Raw genomic sequence first — 26,184 nt, forward strand, 5'->3', positions numbered from 1 at the left:
AACTAAAATCAAATTTTTAGAATTTGATTTTATTTTGTTTATTTTTAAATTAAGTTCAAATTGTTTAGAATTTTTTTAAATTCGAAAACTAAATTTAATGTTTTAGAAATTGTATCAAAATTTTGAATATAAGATTTTTCGAATGAATTCAAAAACTAATATTACATTTTCTAAAACTACCTATATAATTATTGAAATTTAAAAGTGAAAAAGAAAAAAGAATTTTTCACCAAAGTAATGCATTTTTATTGAATCTAAAAATATAATTATTCATAAAAATGTTATCAAATATTTTCTACATTGAAAGTTTATATTTTAAATTAGAAAACAAAACTATTTATTTAATTCGACTTTCGTTAAATAAAACAATTAAAACTTATTTTAAAAAATGAATTAAAAACAACAAATAAAATAATTAAAATGAAACTGCTGTTATTACTTTCAACAATCTCTCTTTATTTTTAACTTATAAAAAAACCATCAATTTTTTAATTTATTAATCACTAAAATTTGTAAAAAAAAAAAATTAAAAAATTTCACCGAAAGATTCTATTAAAAAAATTTAACTTAAAATATTACATTAAAAGAAATATTAAAATAAAAAATTATAAAGAATTTAATAATTATTTTTAAAAAATCTTAAAAAATCTTTTTATTGTTATTTTTATTATTGTGGTTCAATTTTTTTTATTTGAATTATATTTTATTTATAAATTTAGTACAGTTAATTAAAATGTTAAATTTAATGTTTAAATTATTAAAATATTAAAAAATAAAATTTAGAAAATTTGTTTATTTAAATAAAATAAATAATTATAAAACTAAAGTACCTATAAATAAAAAAAATTGTTAACAATTAAATAAAAAGAAAACATACAATTTTATAATTGTTATTAAAAGAATTTTCTCTTTTTAATAATTAATAATTATATTCCTTTCCTAAAATCTAATTATTAAAACTTCTTTAAATTTAAAATTCGCGGGTTGTCGGTTATGTAGGCAACTGGACAAGTTACCGACAGACTTCCGGTTTGCACCTGTAGATAGACTACACTTTTCACAAAAGTGTATTCCCGCAAATTTTGTACAAGTAAAAGTTGAGTGCGTCATTTTAATCAAAGTTTTAATAAATTCATAGTGAAATAATGTTATTAATATTGTTTGTGATAAGCTTTAGTTGATATTTCATCATTTGCAACTGGCAGCAACAGGTGAGTTAAATAAAATATGTTGAATTTTGCATTATTTTTGCTTACAAATATTCAATATGCATTACTTTGGTGAAATGGCTTTTTGCATTTTTCTTTTCTAAATTAATTTGACTTCTATTGTTGAGAAATGGTAAAAAGAGTTATTTATTGACAGTAATTGAATTAATTTTCCCTTTTTTATGCAAAATTGGTAAAAATACTTAGGCGGAAATTGGCAAAATAAAAAAATGTGATTTTAAGGTTAGGTTACATTTTTCATTGTTGCTCGATAAAATTTACGACCGGTTTTTGCTTATTTTTCTATTAAAAATTAGTTGTCATTGTTGAAAAATGCAATTGATTTATTAAATATTTACCATTCGTGTCGATAAATAGGATAATTTATTAAAAATAGAAAGTTATTGTTTAGAAAATTGGTAATAATTTTCTTGCTTTTTCAAAAGCAGGAATATTACATTTATCCCATTTATTGACAATTTAATTTTTACATAAAAGAATTCTTTTTAGGGTTAATTTAATTTATTTTAAAGGAATGTTTATAAAAATATATTCGTTTTAACTGAATTAATTTTTGACAGAAATTAATATTTTCCTATTATTTCAATATTTAGTTCTCTTTCTTTTTTTAAAATATTTAATTCTCGTTTTCTTTAAATTATTATTTAAAACTGTTAAAACGAATGGAATTAATAATTATTTTATTGCATTTATTGATTTTATTTTTGAAAATTTAAATTCGCCATCTATTAGTCAAGTTGGTAATTGCTGGACAAGTTACCGACTGATTTCCGGTTATTTCCGTTTGAATTTAAAGCGGGAAACAATGTTTCTCGTCATTTGCACCTGTGGATAGGCTACACTCCTTACACTTTAAATTCCGACACATTTTTCACAAGTATCAAAAGTAAAAGTAACGCTCCGATTAAATTAAAGTTTTTCGAAAATTATCAGTTAAATAATGTTGTAAATTCTGTGTATGGTGAAATTAAATTACTGATTAATCATCACAATCGGTGAGTAAAGTGAAATATCCAAATTTTTCGCGAAAATATTCGATATAATAAGTGGATGTATTGTGACTGTTGCCAGGGAAAAATTCGGTTGAACATAGTGAAAATATTTCGTGATTATTCGTTTATTATTGCTCGATAGTGGTAAAAATAGTTATCAAATAACAGTAAATGAATTTGTTTTCACTTTTTTTTGCAAAATGGGTAAAAATACTTAAGTGGAAATTGTCAAAATTGAAAATATAATTTTGAGGTTAGGTTGCTTTTTTCATTGCATTCCGCCAATAATTCAACCGACTTTTGTTAATTGTTGTATTAAAAATTTATTGTCATTGTTGACAAAATCAACTGTTTGATACGGTATTTATCGTTTTTGTGGATAAATAAGTATTTTTAATCGAAAATCTATTGCTTTTTGTTGAAAAATTAGCAATTTTGTCAATGATACAAGAAGTAAAAATTCGATGTTTTTCAGAATATTTTTTTTTCCAATTAGAAAATTTTTTTATCGAAAAAATAGAGAAAAATATTTTTCTAAACTTGAAAATATCGAAATTTTTACAATAAAAAATATTTCTTTTATAGCAATATTTTTTTTCCTTTTTATTTCAATTTATTTACTAATTCTATTATTTTCACATTTTTCCTGCTTTGAAAAAAATTAAATAGTTGAAATTTAATTCGAAGTAGTAAATTAATTAAATTATTATTTGGAATAAATGATAATATTTCAATTCAAAAAATCATTTTCCCGCTTTTGGTCACGTTGGTATCTATTGGAATAGTTATCGACCGATTTCCGGTTTTCATAATTGGCGCGGGAAAAATTCATAATGGCGTCGGTTGCCCCTGTGGTAGGCTACAATTTTTCCAAGTCCCAGCAAGTAGAAGTGCGTCATTTTAATAAGTTTTAATCAATTATTAGTTGAATAATATTATAAAAAGCAGTGAATATTGAAAATTAATCGATGAATTATCAAACTGACAAGTAAGTAAAGTGAAATATACTGAATATTGAAACATATTTGCTGGAAAATATCAACATGTGTCACTGTGAAATCGGTGAATCGAACTGGTCGGTGTTTTGCAACCGCCTTTTGTTTCTTTATAATTAAACTATTGTTTCGTTTATTTCAATAGTCAAGTGCTAGAAGCGAAGTTAATAATCTTTCGATAAATAGTGTTTGATTCGGTTGTTTTTGTAGGGTTATTAGTGAAAAATTACTTTTCGGTGACAGTGTTGGGAGAATTGCCATGAGGGAAACTTTTGGTTGAATATTTTGCAAATATTTCGTGATTTTTCGTTTATAATTGTTCGAAAATGGTAAAAAAGGTAAACAACCAACAGTAATTGAATTTATTTTCACTTTTCCGTGCAAAGTGGGGGAAATTATTTAGACGAGAATTGTCAAAGTGAAAAATTTGCTTTTGAGGTTAGGTTGCATTTTTCATTTCTCTCCAACAACAATCCAACCGGCTTTTGTTAATTGTTGTGTTAAAAATTAATTGTCATTATTGACAAAATCAACTGTTTGATACGATATTTATTGATTTTGCCAATAAATAGGTGTTTTTTATCGGAAATTCATTGTTTTGTTGAAAATAAACAACAGTTTCTTTCAAATCACACGCAAGAAAGTACAATTAATTTTCAAATAAACTAGAATTTTTGTAATTATTAATTTTTTTAATATTTCCAGGAAAAATTTCTACCAATCAGTTTAAAAACTGTTTCGACAATAATTGAATATTATTTAATTAAAAATTCTTATTCAAAAGATGGAAAATACATTTTTTTTCTCAACTTGTTACTATTTAATTGTTAAATTAAAATTAAAATTAAATTAAATTAAATTTAAATTTAACTATTAAATTGTTACTATTTCGAAAGAGTTATTTTATTACATTTTTTCTGTTATGTAATATTTGTCGCAATTAAATATAAAAATATAAATTTAAAGTAAATTTAATATAAATTAAAAATTCAAAATAACTAATTTTGTGTTTGTTTGCTTTTTTTGACAGGTGACTTGCTGATGAATCGACAATTGTTTTGTGAAACTGGAAAAATTCAAAAGAGAATTTGTTGCACTTGGAGTTTAATATACAATTATTGTGGTACGTAGCAAACACTTCTAAAAAGAAAACATCCTGTAAGGTAGGATTTTGAATTATTAATTTTTTTTATGAAATTCTTTATGTGTAAAAATTGTTTTTTATAATTTCCAAAAAAGGAAATGGAAAGTTCATTATAAGCATATAACAATAATTAAATGTTCCCTTTACGTAAGAAAGAAGTAATTGGAAAACTTTTTTCCAATTCGCATACAATTCCCAAAATTTGTTTATAAAAAAAAATTTGTTTACGTTCAGAGGAATGAAACAAATTATTTAATAATTTCTAAATAAAAAAAAATAAATTATTCAAATTTGAAGAAATATTTTCCCAAAAATATTTTAGGGAAATTTTTCTAAATTTCTAAAATTAATTAATTAGTCAATTAAAATTTAATGATTTTCTGTTAATTAATTTTGAAATTAAAATTAAACTTTTCTTTCTACTTCTGAATGAATAAAAATTGAGCCATTAATTCACATTAGTAAAACAATTTAACTATTTTTAGTAACATTTTACTATTTTCTTTGGCAGTTGTAATTTTTTTACTCAAGTTTTAGTTAAAAATGACTAAAAATTTTTAAAATTTCTTAATATTGTGAATTAGTAACTCAATTTAATTACTAATTTGAATTTAGTGAGCAACTGCGACAAATTGGCGCAAATTCATTACTTATTCTTAATATATTTTTTCCATTTCTGGAAATAACTGAAAGTAGAATTTTTGTTGTTTTTTATTTTTTCTAGGAAATTTTCTCAGGGATTACAATAAGGCCCATTCCCCCCCCCCCTCCCGTTTTATGTCCTAAAATTCAAAAATATTTTCTAAAACACAGAAATTCAATTATTTTTAAAAGTAATTAAATTCTTCGCAAAAATTTAATTATGTTCAAAAATTAAAAAAAAATTCTCGTCAAAATTTCAATTATTTTTAGAAATAATAAATAAATAAATTTCTTGGCAAAGTTTAAACTATTTTTAAAAATAATAAAATTCTTCTAAAGAATTCAATTATTTTCATAAATAATAAAGTTCATCGCAGAATTTTAATTATGTTTAATACAATTTTACAAGGATTACTCAAAAAATGTAATTATTCGTAAAAATTTAATTTCAATTCCTCGAAAAAATCAATTTAAAAAAAAAATGTTTTTTTAAATTCATTGGAAGAATTCACTTATTTACAAAAATATTCGAATTATTCATAGAAATTCAATTCTTTTCAAACATTTTAATACAATTTTTCGCGAAATTCAATTATTTTTAAAAGTAATTAATTTCTTCTTGGAAATTCAATGGTACTTTAAAAAATTCTAATAAAATCGTTCGCAGGGATTAAATTTTATTATTTTCATAAATAATAAAAATTTTCACCAAAATTCAATTCTTTTCAAACATTTTACAAAAATTTTTCGCAATAATTCAATTATTTTCATAAATAATAAAATTCTTCCCAAGAATTCAATTATTTATATAAATAATTCTTCGAAAGAATTCAATTATTAAAGATAAATAACAAAATTATTCCCGAAAATTAAATTATTTTGAGGTATTTTAATAAAATTCTTTGCAAAATTTAATTATTTTCATAAATAACAATATTCATTACAAAAATTCAATAATTTTTACAAATAATAAATTTCTTCTTAAAAATTCAATTATTAAAAAAATTCAAGTAAAATCGTTCGCTAGAATTTAATTACAACATGCATTTTAGGAATTAAATTATTTTCAAAAAAATTTAATAAAATTCCACACAAACATTCAATTATTCTCAAAAATTTTAGTTAAAAATACTAAAAAAAATTTAATTTTGGAGAAGTTACAAATTATTGCATAAATTCAATTGTTTTTGAACTTTATTAAATTTCTTGGCAAAGTTCAAACTATTTTCAAAAATAATAAAATTCTTTTTAATAAGATTTCAATTATTTTTATAAATAATAAAACTCATTGCAGAATTTCAATAATTTTTAAAGCAATTTTAATCGAATTCCTCGAAAAATGTAATTGTTCTTAAAAATGTCATTAGAATTTGTCGAAAGAATTCAATTATTTAAAAATTTGTTGATAAACTTCTTTCTGAGAATTCAATTTTAAGAAACTTTGAATTATTTAATTAATTATTTATTTTTGTATTGTATTGTTTTTAAAAAATGTTCTTACTTCGATGGTTTTGAATATTCTACTTGTTTTATAAAATTTCCCGAAAGATATTATAATTATTAAACAAAAGTTTTTAAAAAATTTTACACAAACTTTTAATTATTTTCAAAAAAAATTTTTACATTAATTCAATTATTTAAAATAGGAATTGGCATACATTTTTTCTCAAAAATCAATTGTTTCGAAATTTGGCATTAAATTCTTCGCAGTAATTCAATTATTTTCAAAAATTTTAATAAAATTCATTGCAAAATTTATTTTCAAAAATTTTTCTTAATTTAATAATTTGTATATCAATTATTTTAATAGAAATTCTAAAAAGAATTCAATTATTTGAAAACAATTTTGATTGATGTTTCTTAAATCGATGTTCTTTATATTTCTAATATTTTATCAATAAATTGTATTTATGGATAAATGTTGTATGTAGCAATTATAAAATTGTTTATAAATACTCTCTAAATTTAAATTAGTAAAAATTTTTATTAATTTGAATGAGTAACTGACTTTTTGCTTTTTAATTATTATTAATTATTTTTCACTAAAAACTTAGTAGAAATATTTATTAGTAAAATAAATTGAATTTACTAATTCAAAAGCAAAAAGTCAGTCACTAAATCAAATTAGTAATCATTTTTAGTTTTACTAATTCAAATTTAGAGAGTAAGTAAAAATTTACTTGAAATACACTTATTGAGGAAAATTAATAAACAGAATTTACTCTATTATACTGGATTATAAATAACAAATATTTTGAAAATTAGTACCCTAAAAATGGACCTTGAAAAAAAATTATTTTTGACCTTGAAAATCTTGAATTTTTTTTAGAGAATCGCTAGACATTGTGAAGGAACTAAAAAGTTAAAAAAAAAATGAAATTATGGTAAATAAGGATTTTGTTTTGTAAATAATTAGTGAGCATAATACTTCATATATGAGTAGTATCATCGTATTAATTTATTTAACTGATATCTTTTAAAATTAGCTTTACACACGAAACGGAACTTTAAAAAAGATCATTCTCAATTACATTAACGTCGTAACATCATGGTTACTGATCTTTTTTCGTAACAGTAACAATGATAATCACAATGATGGGCAATAATACTATAATTCATGATATATTAATATTCAACTCATTCAATCAGCTCAATGCAATAGTTTCATTCGCTCTCTATATTTTTTTTTTGTTCTCGATTGTGATAATGTCAATAATGATAGTAATAATTAATAATCGTAATTGATAATTAATATTATGTGTATGTATGTATAATTATGTATATAATATGTAGTATTTATATTTTTTTTATGTAATATTATGTACTTTATTATTTTTTTATAACACATTTTTTTTGTACAAGTAAATCAAGTAGGAATAAGTACAACTTGGTAGCAAAGAGAGATAGAATTATTTCATTTTATATTTGTCGTAGTGAGAAGAAAGAGATATACCTTAATTCATTCACTTTTTTGTATAATGTTTTCATTTTTTTTTCCTTTTTTTTATTTTTCTTTTTAATTTATTTATTTATGTTATTTTTTTTTTTTATTAATTTCATTATGTTTCTGACCGTAACATCACGTTACGTTCGGCTCTTAAAAAGTGGCCACTTTTTTTCTTGGTTTTTTTTTTTGCTTTTTTTCTGGTTTTTTTTTTGCCTTATATACTTGTAGGTACCTTTTTTTTGTCACGCATCGCGTAACATTTAAAAGCCCCCCCATTGTGTGTAAATAATCACGCGATTCCTAGAGAAGAGGTAGAAAAAACAGCGAAAACGACGATAAATTCCCGAGATGTAACACGGGACGAATTATTTATAATATTTATATATATATATATTTATTTATATGTATATATTTATAATAATTAAAATTCGGGAGAATCCTCGAATTGGGTTTTTTTTGTTTTTTTTTTTTTATTCATCTTTGTAATATACTTTTTTAAAACATACGAGACGACTATACATATATCAGAAAGTCAGTGTATGAAGTGATAGAGAAAATGTGACCCAACAAACATCCCGAAAAATGACGATGAGTAAAAAAAAAATTTTAACTATATAGTTGATATTTTTTTTTTCTTTATATATATTTGGGATATATTTTGGGATTTTGTGTCTCACATTTCTTTTTGAGAGGAAAAAGATTATTAAATTTTTTTTTTCGTTCTTAAGTAATACCAGAAAAAATTTTTCAAAATTTGAGGAAAATTTTATTTTTAAATTACATAGTCTCAATTTCTCAATCACCTTCACATGCGTATTTTCATTTATAGAAACTCGAAGCATTCTCCTCTTTTTAATTGGGTTTAAATTTTAGTTGAATATTTTTTTTTTTTAAATAATGTGGAAAAATGACGATTTAAAAAAAAAGTAAAGAATTGAGTTAATAAAATATTTACGAAAAATTATAGAAAAAAAAAATTGTAGTTAAAAATTTTGGGTATTAATATTATTATTATAATTATTATTAATATTATTGTTATTAATATTATTATTATTATAATTATTATTATTATTATTATTATTATTAATATTATCATTAATATTATTATTAATATTATTATTAATATTAACATTATTAACATTATTAACATTATTAACATTATTAATTATTAATTATTGATTATTAATTATTAATTATTAATTATTAATACTATTAATATTGTTATCATTATTAATATTATTATTATTAATATTAGTATTAATATTATTATTAATATTAATATTAATATTATTTTTATTATAATTATTATTATAATTATTATTATTATTATTAATATTATTATTAATCGCATTAAAACGTTCTCGAGTTTACTTAATATATAACCGATGACTTTCAAGAAGACATTTTTTTTTGTTTGTGTTTTTTTTAAACATGAAAGTTGATCATCTCGTTTGTTTTCTCTTCATCAGTCGTTAATTTTTCCGCCATAATTATGGTTGGTTGGGGCAAGGGTCGACACTGCATTTTTAGGGAATTTTCACATGTCATGGTTTTTCATTGACATTTAATTTTTTTTCTTCTTTTCATTTGTGTTTTTTTTTTTTGCTTTTAATAATAAGAGTGCATTATTTCATGGAGGACTGTGTGTGACTCAATTCATTTTTCTCGGTTCCACTTTTTTTATCATCACTTTCAACGATACAATATTACAAATATTTTGCCTTAATTAAAAGACACAAGTCAAGCAACTTTCATAATTTTTCTTTTTCTTTTCTAATTTTAAACTTCGTTTTCTTTTTTACTTTCTCGATCGATCGAAAGTATAAATTGTTATTATTTTATCAGTGAAAATAGAGAAAAGATGTTTTTCTTTTTTAATTAAAGAAAAAAAGAGGGAAAAAAATTTATTTTCAAGTAAATAAACGCTTTGCAGTAGGAAAAAAATTTTTGATTCACTCTATTTCATATTTTTTTTTATTTTTCAGTTTCTTTTTCTCGTATTTTTTGAAAAATTAATATTTCCAATTTTTTTTTTTTTTTGAGGAATGTTAAAAAATTGACTAAGGGAAAAAATTATGTTTCAAGTGTCAAATGTTCAGAAAATAAGGTGAATTTTTTTTAATTCAGAATTAAGGCGAATTTTCCTAGAGAATAATTTTTATTTCACTGATTTTTGTATTAATTGTTACTTATGCGAATTTTTCAGAAATATTGACAATTATCGTATAATTAATTAATTTTAATAATTAATAATTAATAATTATAATTTATTATCTATAATAATTAATAATAATAATTGATAATTATATCATTATAATTTATTATCTATAATTAATAATAATTAATAATTTTAATATAATTCTAATTTATTATTTAAAATCATTTCTAATTACCTAATTACCCATATTTCTTATAATTAAAAAATGTAAATTATTATAATTCGCTTAGTTGATAATTAACTTCTTATTATAATAATTTGCAATTAATTAATTATTAATTATAATAAAAATATAATTAATAAAAATATTTCTATTAAAGTTGGGACTTTTTTTTATTTTTCTTTCCTTTTGGACATCTTTTCGGTTTTTATAAAAGAAAGAAAGATTTTTTTTTGGAGCAAATTAATATGATAGAGGAATAATTATTTATTTTATTCATTTTATTCATTATAGAAAAATGATTTTTTAGTAAATTTGAATATTTTGAAATATTGGTATTTTGTTCAAAATTTGTGGTATTTTGAATACCGAACAAAATTTCAATTTTATTAGAAAAAAAAATTTGATTACTAGTGATTTAAATTTTTTTTCTTTTATTAAAAAAATATATTTGCTCTATATTATTATATATTTTACTTTCAATTTTGCAAATTATAAAAAAAAATGGTGAAATAAAGTGAAAAAAATTATTTTTTATCCATTTTTTTAAAAAGCGTTTTCCTTTTTTTTTAATTGTTTATATACTTTGGTTTTCTTGTTGACGAATTTTTTTTCTATGCCAAAAATTACATATAATAATGGATTTTTAAATTTCATTGAAAATTACTGTTTAAATTTGAATTTGACAAAATTTTAACTTTACTTTGTATCAGTGATTGATTTTTTTTTAAATTAGTTAAAATTTTCTTGTCAGTAGAAAAACAATTTTTTAGCAAGAATCGATTTTTAAAAATCAATTTTAGTTGAAAATTTTTTTTTAAATTCAAATTCTTACTGATTTAAAGTCAAAAATTTTTTCACTGATTTAAGGTAAAATTTCAAATTAATTTTGATTCAAAACGAAGTATTTATTTTATTTATTTTTTTTTATTTGTGAAATACTTTAAAACTGAAAGAGTAATTTTAAGAATTTGTTTTTCTTTTTGAGATTCTTTCGTAGCTATCGTCCAGCGCGCCGCCATATGCGGAATTTTCTATAATTTTTGTATAGTATCCTATACTTATATTTATATATTTATAATATATATATATATATATATTTATTTATATTCATTTATTTATATATGTATATTTATTTAAAAACTGCGTACTTGATTAAATTCGACAAAGATTTTATTTTTTTGACTATTGGCAAAGCACTGTTTTCCGTTGGTCAAGCCAATAGATTTAGAATTGCTCGGATTGAATCGAGATTAGTTTGAAAAAAATAATTGAAGAGAGGAAAGAGAAAAAAATTTTCAAAAAAAGGTATTTTTAAAAAAAAATATTTTTAATTACAGTGGAAAATTAGAATTAAAGAAAAATCTTATCGTTCAAGTATTTGGAACGAAGGAACTTGATTTTTATTTCAAGTTTTTGCTGGTGTTTTTCAGATTTTAAAATTTTCGCACGAGTTTTTTTTTTGTTTTCATTTTTATAAAAGTATAAAGTAATTTTTTTTTTTGGCGCTTCGAAAAGTTTTGCGTTTATATAGTGAAGAAAAGTCCGTTTCTTATCAATACGGAGATCGAAGTATTAGTTTTGCTAATACAAAGCTGGTAAATTCTTAGTATTTTTTTTTTTTTTTTTTTTTTTTTTTTTTTGATTAATACGATCTTTCATATAAAAGTATTACTAGTTTATTGATATCAAAAAGTGAACCGCTTTCCAGTAATAAAAAAAAATCGTATACAAGATTGAGAGACAATTAACAGTCTATTTATTTAAAAAAAGAAAAAAAATTCAGTAAACTATCCTTTTTTTCTTGTGCACAAAAGAAAATATTTCGAGAATAAAGTAATTTACGTGTCATCATTTCATTTAATATTGCGATTTCTATAAAAATTTCTAAAAAGCGATCAAGAAAAATACTGTCATTATTTTTTGAATTTCAATGCTAGAAATTTTCGAAATAGAAAAAAATTTTCTTTTCAATAGATTTTTTTTTCAAAAATCAGTAGTTGTGAAAAATTTGAATTTTTTTTATTTATTTTGATAATATAATAAATTTAAAGACATGCAATATTTATATATGAAGTTTCGGTAAATTTTTTTTTCTATATAAATTCCACGTAAGAGATTATAAAAAGGACTGATAGTCAATTTAATTTTTACACTGTGATTGAATTGTTATTTTTTGTTTTAATCCAATTGCAGTATTAAATAGAAGTATATAACATTTATAGACACACCAAAAATTTGACGCAGTCTGCAAAAAGAGAAATTAAATTTCCTTTTTTTTTTTTTTTGATTTGACAATTCAATACTGAAATAGTTTTTTTATCTAAAAAAGTAAGTTGTCAAATCAGTGCACGAGCACTTTTCGTGTAAATAATAATATCGTAGTTATAATAATTATAATAATAATAATATAATAATTAGAATAATTAAAAAAAAATACTATAATTATAAATAATATTATGTATAAATTATACAATAATATTATTATAATAAAATAATAAAGTGAACTATCTAATATTATTATTATTTATTTATTTATTTAAAGTTTGTTTACTGTAAATAAATAAATTATTATTATTAACGAAATATTATTATTTTTGGAAAAATTGGTTGATGCAGTGATCTTGCAACTTTGAGAGAAAGGCTATGCGCTAGACGTGATGCTATCATTTTTTCAAAAGATGACCCACTCGCAACGCGTAGGTCATGTGCGCTCATATTTTTTTTTCTTTTTTTTTAATATCTTTTTTGTGTAATGTATTTATAATATTTATATGTTATGAATATTTTATATTTTATAAAATTATGTTTGTTTTTTTTTATTTACGAGATGATGATATTTAAATAAATTTTGCAGACATAACTTACACGACTTATTAACTAGACTTAATTTGACTTAAAAAGTTAAAAGTTTTAATTAATCACCCTTGGCCGTGACGATGCCCTTGCACCATCAACCTAGGGCGGAATTAAGAATTCTAGAAATTATAAATCGGAAGCTTCGCCAATACTCTTTCTAGCAGACCAGCTGCTTTTTTCACTCTCTCTCTCTCTCTTTTTTTTTATTTTTTTTTTTAAATGGCGAAGATCATCAAATAGCTACTTGGCTCAATTTTCTCATGATTATACTTTTCTGAAAATTTACCCATTTTTCTATTCCTTTTTTTTGGAAAAAGAAAACAAAGTCCAAAATTATTTACTTTTCGAGTAGAAATTAGAAAGTAATTAATTAATTTGAGCAAATAAATTTATTTGGCTGACAAATTTTTGCTAAAGTAGTTTTAGCAAAATTTCTAGATTAGCAATTTCTAGATGAAATTTCTTTTTTTATTGGTGAATTTTATTAAAGAGAATATTTTTAGAAAGATGATGAATTTTTTCTCTCTAATTTTGCGGACGAAAAAATGTGAATGAAGATAAAAAAAGATCACGTGAATGCATTCATGAGTTAACGCACTTATTCGCATTCTTTGCAAACAATGCTATACAATTTGCAAAAAATGATAATAAAAGAAAAAAAAAATGAAGAAGAAAGTGAAAAAAGTGCATTAAATCATAAATGCGAGAACATGATGATCGAAAATTTTCAATTATTTTTCGTTACTTTTTCTCTTCATCTAAAAATTTGATCGCATTAAAAAGAAATATTTTGTTTTCTTTATTTTCAAAATAAAAATTTCAATCAAATTTCTTTATTTTAAAAATATTTTTAAAGTTTTATTTTGAAAGTACTATTTTGAAAATGAAATTTTATTTTAAAAGTATAATTTATAGAATCAAAATATCTGCGAATAAGTAAAAAAAAAAAAACAAATTTTTACTAAAGTAAATGATTTTGTTTTTTCTTCTTCGTAGCATTTTTTTTTGTGGGTAAAATCAGGAAAGCACATTCACGATATTAATGTTTTAAGGATGAGAATAGATGATGGATAGATAGTAGACAATACTATCCATTTTACACGTACGCTTTTTCTTTTTTTTTTCCTACGTTTATGCTTCGCATATGTTTATGTATATATTATGCGTCTTGTGATGTTTTTTTTCCTTTTTCTTTTCATTTTGATGATAATGATGACTTTTGCTCACTCTTGACTTTCGACGATGTTTGTTGACTTGGTGGGTTTTGCGCTAGAGTCTAACATCCGGGTAGAGACGAGCATTGGTTTATGTGGTTATTACCTATGGCGAGCGCTCTCGTGGATCTATGTCCGATTTTTGTATTCTGAAACAATGTATTTTCGAAAATTTTATTCTATGATTTAAATTTTCATATTAAATAATGCCATAAATAAAGTTACGGACCATCTGAGTTCCTAATTCTTATTTTTTTTAGTGAACTTATTGTTATATGCTTATAATGTACTTATGGTACTTGTCAAAACAAGTTTTTTTTTGTGTTACCCCCCACTTTTCTCAAAATCCTTCCGTGCTAGGCAATTTTAGAACCCCGGATAGTGTTCAGAGGACAAAAATACATTGAAAACGACTCCCATGTCAAAAATGCCAAAAAAAAATTTGTTACCCCCACTTTTTTCAAAATTTTCAATTTTTTTGGTCTTGTGTAAATTGGACCTAAAGAGCACGTTTCAATTTTTAATTTAAGATCCCAAGTATGTCTCTAGCACGTTAGGTATAAGAGAAAATATATTTTCAAAACCCGAAAAAACCCTTTTTTTGCCTTTATCCCCACTTTTCTCAAAATTATGACCTGCTAGTCAATTTTGAACTCCGGGATCGTGTTCAAAGGGCTGTAATACATTGAAAACGACTACCATATCAAAAATAGTCAAAAAAAATTGTTTACCCCTACTTTTTTCAAAATCCTCTATTTTTTTGACTATTTTTGATATGGGAGTCGTTTTAAATGTATTTTTGCCCTCTGAACACGATCCCGGGTTTTAAAATTGACTAGCAGATCATAATTTTAAGAAACGTGATAATTACAACATTTTGAAAATTAAAATTTTGTACTCAAATAAAAATTTTCGAAATGCTATATTTGTTTCAAGAAAATATTTTTTATTGAAAAATGTTTTGCTTACAAAAAATGCTTTCTTTTTACTACTTTAAACATTGAAATTTATCTATATTGCAAATATTTGCAAATTTTTTTCTTTATGGCAAAAAAAAAAAAAAAAGTTTTTTTGAATTAAAAAAAAAATATGTATTTACGAACCTCGTTTGGACGAGGCTCACGATTGTTGCTGTGGACCGTTATGGTCCCGCCTTTCTCCAGCGTCAGCGGGTGAATTTTCTACCGGTCTTTCCTCGATGGCTGGCGTTGGAGGGGCATCCCTTCGGGGTGGCATTCTTTCGTTTATTGCATCTAGCCCTTTAGCTTCAGCGAATGAGGTAATCTTGTGATTCGGCGAGAAGCCTTGCAGCGCTATAAGAAATCACAATACAGAAACGTTTTTTTTTTATTATTATTATTTTAAATCTTATTTTGTTTTTAGTAACAGACACAGTCTTCAAATCTCTTTATGAAAACTTATAGAATCAAATAGTAGGATTGAAAATATTTGAATTTATTTTCAAATAGGAATTTAAGGTCATGTGGGAGAAAAAGTAGTGTCGTACGTTACTTAGAATCGACAGTTAGTATTTTACCTATTATTAGCTATCAACCTAGTAGATAGTAGTAGATAGTAGATAGTAGTAAATAGTAGTAGATAGTAGCATTTAATCTAGTAGATAGTAATAATAGTTAATAGTTATTAACCTATTAACCTTTTAGTAGCTTTTAACCTAGTAAATAGTAGTAGTAGTAGTAGTTGTAGTAGTAAATATTTATTAACCTATTAACCTTTTAGTAGATAGTAATAATAGTTAATAGTTATTAACCTATTAACCTTTTAGTAGCTTTTAACCTAGTAAATAGTAGTAGTAGTAGTAGTTGTAGTAGTAAATATTTATTAACCTATTAACCTTTTAGTAGCTGTAAACCTACTAATACATTGTTTAGACATTTACAGTTCGTATTTCGTAGTTTATCAAAATTAATACTTTCTTTACCTACTAATACCTTATCATTGAAATTATTTTAAAACTCAAATTTTCTTAAAATTGTAAAATGTATTAAACATTATTGGGACATTATACAATTTGTAGTTTACCTACTAATTCTTATCAAACTATTGTTAGTAGCCATTAACTTCTCGATACTCATATTAAAAATTATAATTATTTTTTTTTCTCCTATTTTCTTTTCTTTCTTGTTATTCATCTTTCTCTTCTATCTTCTAGTTTGTTTCTTTTTCTCATGATTGTAAAATGTATTAAAAATTATTGGGACATTTTACAGTTAGTAGTTTACCTATATTAACACTTATTAATCTATTAACACCTATTAATTAAAATTATTTTAATTTTTCTTATTTTCTTAATATTGTAAAATGTATTAAACATCATTGGGACATTTTACAGTTAGTATTTTACCTATTAGTAGCTATTAACCTAGTAGATAGTAATAGTAGTATTTAATAATTATTAACCTATTAACCTTCTAGTAGCTTTTAACCTAGTAAATAGTAGTTGTAGTAGTAGTAGTAGTAAATAGTTATTAACCTATTAACCTTTCAGTAGCTTTTAACCTACTACTTTTAAATAGTAGTAGTTGTAATAGTAGTAAATAGATATTAACCTATTAACCTTCTAGTAGCTTTTAACCTAGTAAATAGTAGTTGTAGTAATAGTAGTAGTAGTAGTAGTAAATAGTTATTAACCTATTAACCTTTCAGTAACTTTTAACCTACTACTTTTAAATAGTAGTAGTTGTAATAGTAGTAAATAGATATTAACCTATTAACCTTCTAGTAGCTTTTAACCTAGTAAATAGTAGTTGTAGTAATAGTAGTAGTAGTAGTAGTAGTAGTAAATAGTTATTAACCTATTAACCTTTCAGTAACTTTTAACCTACTACTTTTAAATAGTAGTAGTTGTAATAGTAGTAAATAGATATTACCCTTTTAACCTTTCAGTAGCTTTTAACCTAGTAAATAGTAGTAGTAGTTGTACTAGTAGTAAATAGTTATTAACCTTTAGTAGATTTTAACCTAGTAAATAGTACCTATTAACTTTTTAGTAGCTGTTAACCTACTAATATATCATTTAGACATTTGCAACTCTAATTTTCCTAAAATTGTAAAATGTATTAAACATCATTGGGACATTTTACAGTTAGTAGTTTACCTATTATATTAATACTTATTAATCTTTAACATCTACTCTTAAAAATTATTTTAAAATTCTTTCTTTCTTAATATTGTAAAATGTATTAAACATCATTGGGACATTTTACAGTTAGTATTTTACCTATTAGTAGCTATTAATCTAGTAGATAGTAATAGTAGTATTTAATGATTATTAACCTATTAACCTTTTAGTAGCTTTTAATCTAGTAGATAGTAGTAGTAGTAGTTGTAGTAGTTAATAGTTATTAACCTATTAACCTTTTAACCTTTAAGTAGCTTTCAACCTAGTAGATAGTAGTAGTTAATAGTCATTAACCTACTAACCTTTTAACATTTCAGTAGCTCTGAACCTACTAATACCTATTAATATATTAGTAGCTGCTAACCTATTAATACCTACTAACCTATTATTACCTATTAATCTGAATTTTTTTTAAAATTTCTTTTCTTTCCCAAGATTGTAAAATTCTTTAAACATCATTCGAACATTTTACTGTTAGTATTTCACCTACTATATCAGCTATGGTAACCTTTTTATATTTAAGTGGAATTTTCTCCGAAAAAATCTTAACTTATTTAAGAGTGAGACGACACAAGGGAATTCATTTTTATTCGTGGGTTTAGGGGAAGGGTTACCTTTTTCCGCATGGCCTTAATTTCCTAATAAAATAAAAAATTTACCATTTTTCAAAGATGTCTTTCCTCCAGATAAAGCGCCAAGTGGTAGAGATCCTGTCGGTGTAAGCCCTTTAAGCTGCAAAACACTCTCGCTTTCTTCCCTGAAAATGAATTTCATCCAATCGTAAATAAAAATTTCCTCACAGAAATTATTTACACAAAAAAAAAAAATGATTAAAAACATAAAATTTATAATTAAATTTTTAATAAATTTAAATTTTCTTCTCATTAAAATTTGATTTTTTTTTAAATATATTTAATATATGTATTTAAAAGCCAAGTTTTTTTCACTGTAATTTTGAAAATTTGTTTAATTTTTCATTCTTTTGTCCTTGAAACGATATATACGTATATATAAATATGGTATAGAGAGAAAATCTCGTTAAAATTCTGGGTGTAAAGTTCATGGCTAGAGATTCTAATACAATTCGTATAGAGTATATATATAGGATAGATGTTGTCACTTAAAAGAATAATCAGACCTCAAAAGAATCAGCTTATACTTGGTATATGAGTTTAAATAATATGCCAGTTGTTTTGCAATTCACATTCACACTGACCTGAGAACGGAGAAGACACGCGCCATCTTTCCAATGGCCCTGATCTTGTTTCTAATAACTTCCTTGCGGAGATTGGCTGCTGCACCTGTTAAAATATTAAATCCAAATTTTTATTCATAAAGAAATAGGAAACGATGACTATAACTACTACCAAACAAGCAAGCAGATGCTCTCCATTTGATTTTAATTTAAAGATTACAAATATAATTTTACTACTTGTGATCGTAATTTTTTTTCAAATTTTTTTTATATTGTGATTTATTAATTTATCTATTTACTTGATTATTTATCTTTTTATTTGTGTATCTTTTTTATTCTTGTATCCATTTATTTCTTTATTTATTAATCTGTTTATTTGTCTATTTAAATATTTATCTATTTCTATGAAACTTTCACTGCAGTTTTATAATTAAATTTTTTAATTCTGAAATGTCTGGGAATTTTTACAAATTTTGACTATTTTCGAAGTAAATTTTGACTATTTTTAAAGTAAATTCTACTATTTCCAAAATTATTTATTCATTTTTATTTAAAATTAATAAAATACGCTATGAAATTTGTAAAATTTACTACGCTAATATAGTAAAAATTTGACATAAAGATTGAGGAGAAATTTTAAACACTGTAAATTTTACTATGAAAAGTATAGTAAATGTTACATTATTTTGCACAATTCTCTGACAATTTTCACTATTTGAAAAATAAACTTTTCTACTCCCAAAGTAAACTTTAATAAAAATTAGTGAAATCTACTTTGAAATTTATTTCGTAATAGAGAAATTTTTGCTTTGAAAATAGTAACAAATGACGGAAAAATTGATCAAAAATTTCTATTATTGTAAATTTTACCATAAAAATATAGTAAAAATTTCTTTATTCTGCGCAAATTTCCATGTCAATTTTTACTTTTGCCAAACTAAATTTTACAATTTTTAACTCAAATTCTAATAAAAATCAATCAAATTTATTTCGAAATTAGAAAAATTTTCTTTGGAAATTGTAAAAATTGTTAAATTTATAGCAAAAACTTGAAAAATTTTAAAGAAAGTATAGTGAAAATTACAATATTTTGCATATTTTTCTATCAATTTCTCTGACAATTTTTACTATTTGAAAAATTAATTTTTCTCCTTCTGAAGTAAATTTTAATACAAATTAGTGAAATTTACTTTAAAATTAGTAAAATTTATTTCGGAATTCGTAAAATTCTGACAATAGTAAAAATTGTTTAAAAAGGGCAGAAATTTCGGAAATTAAAAATTTTACTACAAAAGTATAGTGACAGTTACTTTATTCGGCGCAAAGTTTGTGTCAATTTTCACTATGAATTTCAATTTCTTTCGGAATTAGAATAATTTACTTTCGAAATTGTAAAAATTGTTAAATTTGCAGCAAAAAATAGTGAAAAATTTTTAATTTTGCTATAAAAGTATAGTAACCGTTAAAATATTCTGCGCAATTCTCTGTCAATTTTTACTATTTCCACATTAAATTTTACTATTTCGATAAACAATTTTAGTAAAATTTGTAAAATTTACTCTGGAAATAGTAAAAAATTTCACTCAATTTCTTTCTCTCATTTTTTTCCTTGTTTTTTTTATAATAAAATTTACAATAACAAAAATTTAGTAAAATTTATTTCGAAATTGGTAAAATTTACACTTTGAAAACAGTAAAAATTTTTAAAAATTTGTTAAAATTACAAAAATTGTATGTTTTACTATTCAAGTATGGTACAAGTTCCCTTTTTCTTGGCAAAATTTCTTAGTTTGATTTTTACTATCTCGAGACTAAATTTTTCTATTCATGAAAGAAATTATAGTAAAAATTAGTGGAATTTTTTCAGAATTAGTCAAATTTGTACTTTGGAAATTATATAAAAATTATTGGAAATGCGTCGAATTTGTAGAAAGTTTAAATTTTACTTTAAAAGTGTGGTAAAAATTACTTTATTTCTTTTTTCTTTAAATAATCACTATTTTGTTAAAAGTACAAATTAGTCGAAAGTAACTAATTCGTATTGAAAGTTTTTTGATAAAATTCTTCAAAAGTGAAGAATTGTATTATTAATTATTTATAATTAATAATTAATAAAAAGATAAATAGTAAAAAAAAAAAGTAAATAGATATTTTATAAATTTTACAAGAAGACAAAAATTGATAAAATCTAAACAACTTTATAAAGAAATATAAACTTAAGGTTTTTATGAAAAAATCTATTTAGAAAAGTTCTATCAAATAGTATTAATTTGCTTTGCCTGAGCTTAATTTTGTATTTATTACTTCACACACATTTCAATTTTACCTAAAATGAAAATTAATAATAGTCACGTTTTGTTTTTAATTGAAAAATTAAGTTTTGGAATTTTTCCAATATTTTTTATGGTATTTTTTGTATTTATTTTCTATTTTTAGAAATTTTAGTAAATTTTTTTAATTTTTAGAAATTTTGTATACTGTTAGATTGTTTTGAATCTTAAGAACAGATATTAAAAATTAACATTAATGGTCTGTTTAATATTTTCCTTTTCAAAAATTAGTTTCTCATGATCTCCAGTTTTATGGAAATAAAAGAAAAAATTATAAGAGTAATAATTTTTGTGTATTTTTTTTTTAATTAAAAAAATATTTAAAAAATGTTCAATTTTATATTTAATGATGGAAAAAATATTGAAAAGTGTCAACTTTGTTATATTTTTGTCTAATTAAAAATTTCAAAACGAGTAAACTTTGTGAAAGGATAAAAAAGTTTTTCCTGTACGAAAATTATCATACATTAAGTAAAAGAGTGAAAAGAAGTGGAAATGATTTTCTAGAATTATTATTCAAAACTTGGTTATTCAATTACAAACGAAACGTTTCTTATTATCAATTTTATCAACAATTAAAAAAAAACTCTTACCAAAATGCATCGAGCACATTATCATAATGTATCATCATTAGTAAAAAAAAATAATAAAAAAGTAATTAAATGAAAAAAAAAAAAATTATTTACCTGCGTGGTAAATAAACTTGTCGACCTACATGGTGGAAACATAAACAGTCAACATGTGCTGTTTTATCATTATATTTCTATTGTGCTCTTTAGCTTTTGCCTGACACTTTTGACGTATATGCTTGATGCTTTAAGTAAGAAAATGAAAAACGCGCGTGTGCGTGCATTAAGCTGCGCAAACTTGCGTATTATATAATTCAGAACATCAAACATGCAACATGCAATATAATATATATAAAAAAAACATATCGCGGAATAAAAATTATTTCTCCTTTAAATATTGTATAATAAAATTAATAATAATAATAATAATTGTAATTAAAAATTCACTCTAGAAAGGTATTTAAAATATATGTTAAGCTTTGTGGCCTGTTAATTATATTATAACTTTAAAAAAAATAATAATACTGTGTGTAGAAGTGTGTCAATCCTTTCACGATCAATATTTGAAGATATTATAATAATTATTTTGAGTAAATAACTATCTGCTTGGAAGTATTCACGATTATTGAACTCTTCTGCCGATGATGAGTTGATTTTTTTTGTTCGTTCATTATAAAAAACTATTTAAAAAATACCATTCATACAATTTTCTATTTGACATTAAATTTTTAATTTTTGCCGAAATTTACTGAGGACGGTTTTAAAATTTATTTTTTAAATAGTAAAAAATTGACTTAGAAACGCGCATGAATGCAACTTTTACTATACTTTTATAAAAAAAAATTGCTATACTTTTTATAAAAGTAAAATTTAGTGTCTTAGATTTCTACGCAATTTCTGTGTCAATTTTTACTATAACAATAGATTAATAATGTAAATTTTACGACGTTCGTAGCACAATTTTACTAATTGGGACAGAATAAAGTAATTTTTCCTATACTTGAAATTGAATAGTAAAAACTAAACTTTCGAAAATTTCTGCGCACGTTTGCTTCGATTTTTACTAATTTCAGAGATTTTACTATATCGCCAAAGGATAGTTTACTAATTTTTACTAAAATTTGCTTTGGAGGCAGTAAAATTAACTCTAAAAATAATAAAAATTGATATCAAAAGTGGTCAGAAATTGCAGATAGTTTGATTTAGTATAAAAAATGACGGAAAAAATGAAGAAAGTAATTTTTACTATACTTTTGAAGTAAAATTCAACTTTTTTTTCAAATTCGGCGCATTTCTATTAATTTTTGTAAAACATAGAATATGTTGAATTTTAACGCATTTTTAAAAACATTTACTATTTCAAAAGTGTAAATTTTACTAATTTCGAAATAAATTTTACGAAATTTTTGTTAGAATTTACCTAAGGAATAAAAAATTACAGACTGGAAATGGTAAATATTGACAGAAATGCGCAAAAAGTTTTAGGTTTTACTATAAACGGAAAAAAATGAAAGAAAGAAATTTTTTTTATATTTTTACAGTAAAATAAAATTTTCTAACTTCTGAATTGAGTGGAATTTTTTTACTATTTCCAGAGTAAATTTTACAAATTTTACTAAAATTGTTTACGAAAATAGTAAAATATTGTAACCGTTACTATACTTTTATAGTAAAATTAAAAATTTTGCACTATTTTTTGCTGTAAATTTAACAATTTTTACAATTTCGAAAGTAAATTATTCTAATTCAGAAATAAATTAAAATAAGTTTGCGTCAGAAATAGTAAAATTAAAGGTTGGAAATAGTGAAAATGAACACAAACTTCGCGCCGAATAAAGTAACTTTCACTATACTTTTGTAGTAAAATTTTTAATTTCTGAAATTTCTGCCCTTTTTAAATAATTTTTACTATTGGCAGAATTTTACGCATTCCGAAATAAATTTTACTAATTTTAAAGTAAATGTCACTAATTTTGTATTAAAATTTACTTTAGGAAGAGAAAAATTTATTTTTCAAATAGTAAAAATTGTCAGAAAAATATGCCAAATATTGTAATTTTCACTATACTTTCTTTAAAATTTTTCAAGTTTTTGCTATAAATTTAACAATTTTTATAATTTCCAACGGAAATTCTTTTAATTCCGAAATAAATTTGATTAATTTTTATTAAAATTTGAGTTAAATTTAGTTTGGTAATAGTAAAAACTGACACAGAAATTTACACAGATTAAGGAAATTTTTACTATATTTTTATGGTAAACTTAACAATAAATTTTAGAAAGTTTTTAATTTTTCCGTCATTTGTTACAATTTTCAAAGAAAATTTCTTCTATTACGAAGTAAATTTTACTATTAATTTTTATTAATTTTTACTTTGAACGTCATAAAATGAAAAATAGTAAAAATTGTCAGAGGACTTTACAGACATTTTATATTTTTCGACATTTACAGTTAAAATTAATTTACTCATTTTTTCCGATATATTATTTTTAAAAGATTTTAAAATTAAAACACAAAATTAAAAATTAAAACAATTTTGAAATCGTAATACTGAATTGAAATTTTATTGCTTTCTGGTGAAAAGAAACTTTACGAGACGAGAAATTGTATATTATATTTAGGAATGTTTTTAAATTTATTTATTTAAATTAAAGCTTATTTAATTAAATTTACGTTAATTTACTTAAAGTTACTTTCATTGTCTGAAGTCGAAAACAATTTTTATTAATTTATTTAGTGTATAAAGTAGTTAAATAAAAATTGTTTTAAGACTGCAGATAATTAAATTTTCCTAAAAAATAATCTATAATTTTTTAACGCTTAAAAAGTCTTTTTCATTTCAAAGCCTTTGTCACATTTATAAATAGTGGAAAATTCCCGCACGAAAATTGATAATAATTAAAAACCGAATTATGAATGAAAAATTAGAAAAATTTTGATTTTTTTTAGCAAAAAATTAGTGTTGTATTTAATTTTTCGGAATCTCAAGTAAAATATTTTAGTAAACGTTATTTAGAATTTTGGGTTTTTGTATTGTTTTTATGTGTAGTTAGTTTTCATTTTTATTAAAGTAAATATTTGAATAGGTAGATGTAAAATTATCATAGAGACACTCGCGACAAACAACAGTGGACGTCACTACTAATTTACAACAGATCAAGCTGCTTTCTACCTCGCCTCTTTTTTTCTTCTCATTCACCCTCCAGTTCCACTTTCATTCAGTCTTTTATTCATGTTTCTTCTCTCTTTTTTTTACAATTTACATCTATCACAACCTTTCGTACGATCGCAATGGTCGCTTTTCAAGAAAATTCTGCTTTTCAAAAACAAAAAAAACAAAAAAACAAAAAAAAATGAGAGAAGATTTTTTTTTTGGACAATTGTCTTTACATCATTTGAATTTCGCTAAGAAAGAATTAAATTATTTTAATTTTATTCTCTTGGTTGATTATTTCTTCTTGAAATGAATGGGAGAAATGAAAGAAAAAGAATTCCAATCGAAGAATCATTTCCGTATAATTGTTGGCATTTTATTGTCAGAGACCATTGCGATACGATGATATCGAGCTAACATCAAAATTGAACGTAATCGAGTCTAGTACCGAGAGACCTTCAATAGAAATGCGGAGACCCATGAAAATATTATAGTAATTGAAACTAATTTAGGTAGATTGATTTTTTTTATTATTGCTAAAAGTGACTTTTGGAATTTTTCCGAATTAATTCGAGCAGAATTTTTGTTTGACTGATTCTTAAGGACATGTTAAAAGTCGATAGCAATGGGAGAATTTTCTAAGTATAATTTTTTGTTAACTGCGAAAATGAACGTCGGAAAATTTATTTTCCGATGTATTTAGCGTCGATGCTAAATGAATTAAACATGTAATATTTAGCGTCGACGCTACGACCATTTTCATTTTTGCAGTTAAGAAAAATTTGATTATTGAGGCGACAAATTTTATACCGATTGAGGAGAATAGCAATTTTTCATAGATCTCAACAAGTGAAGGTAAAAATCGGTTCTAGATTCGATATTGTCTTCTGTTGGTAAGGTAGATTTCAACAGAAATAAAACTCACCATACGCGAAAGAACGTGGGGTCGTTTTCGGACCGGATGGACCAGACGATCAGGTAATCATCGGACCACGGTGATTAGTTGGTTTACCGATGGAGTTCGCAGGACGTGAAAAGGGAGAGAAGTACCAACAATGTGAGAAGAGCACAGCGTCAAGACGGCCGGTTTTTGTTTTTTTTTCAATCATAGTCGTTGATATTTTCGAGTTGGGTGATGATCGTGGTAGTATTCGGGTGATGATGGTGATGGTAGTATTTTTTTTATGATTGTAGTGGTTCGTGGTGATGATGGTGGTTGGTTGGTTGGTTGGTTGCAGTAGCAGTAGTAGTAATAGTAGTAGGTAGTAGCAGCAGTAGTAGAAGTAGCACAAGTAGTGTGGTAGAAAGAAAACAACACATAGAACAGACGAAAAATATGTGCACAGCGTAAGTGGCATTCTCAAGCGTGTACTATTATTCGATATTCGATATT

At 23.1% G+C, this 26,184-nt stretch overlaps 1 protein-coding gene across 4 annotated transcripts in view; it reads right to left on the reverse strand.

The window, feature by feature from the left end:
* Positions 1 to 15,503: 15,503 nt before the first annotated feature.
* Positions 15,504 to 26,184, reverse strand: part of LOC122498759 (serine/threonine-protein phosphatase 2B catalytic subunit 3-like) — a 78,155-nt gene continuing 67,474 nt past the window's right edge. For 3 of the 4 annotated variants that reach the window (XM_043606671.1, XM_043606668.1, XM_043606669.1), the window contains 3 exons: positions 18,759 to 18,843; positions 18,202 to 18,299; positions 15,504 to 15,713 (listed from right to left, as the gene is read on the reverse strand). In XM_043606671.1, the coding sequence (XP_043462606.1) occupies positions 15,520 to 15,713; positions 18,202 to 18,299; positions 18,759 to 18,843 (377 nt within the window). In that variant the 3' untranslated portion in view covers positions 15,504 to 15,519. The remainder of the gene's footprint in view (positions 15,714 to 18,201; positions 18,300 to 18,758; positions 18,844 to 26,184) is intronic. The other variant, XM_043606670.1, reaches the window with a different exon arrangement.

Source organism: Leptopilina heterotoma, unplaced genomic scaffold (assembly GCF_015476425.1).
Source record: "Leptopilina heterotoma isolate Lh14 unplaced genomic scaffold, ASM1547642v1 Lhet_159, whole genome shotgun sequence".
In the NCBI taxonomy this organism is placed as follows: domain Eukaryota; kingdom Metazoa; phylum Arthropoda; class Insecta; order Hymenoptera; family Figitidae; genus Leptopilina; species Leptopilina heterotoma.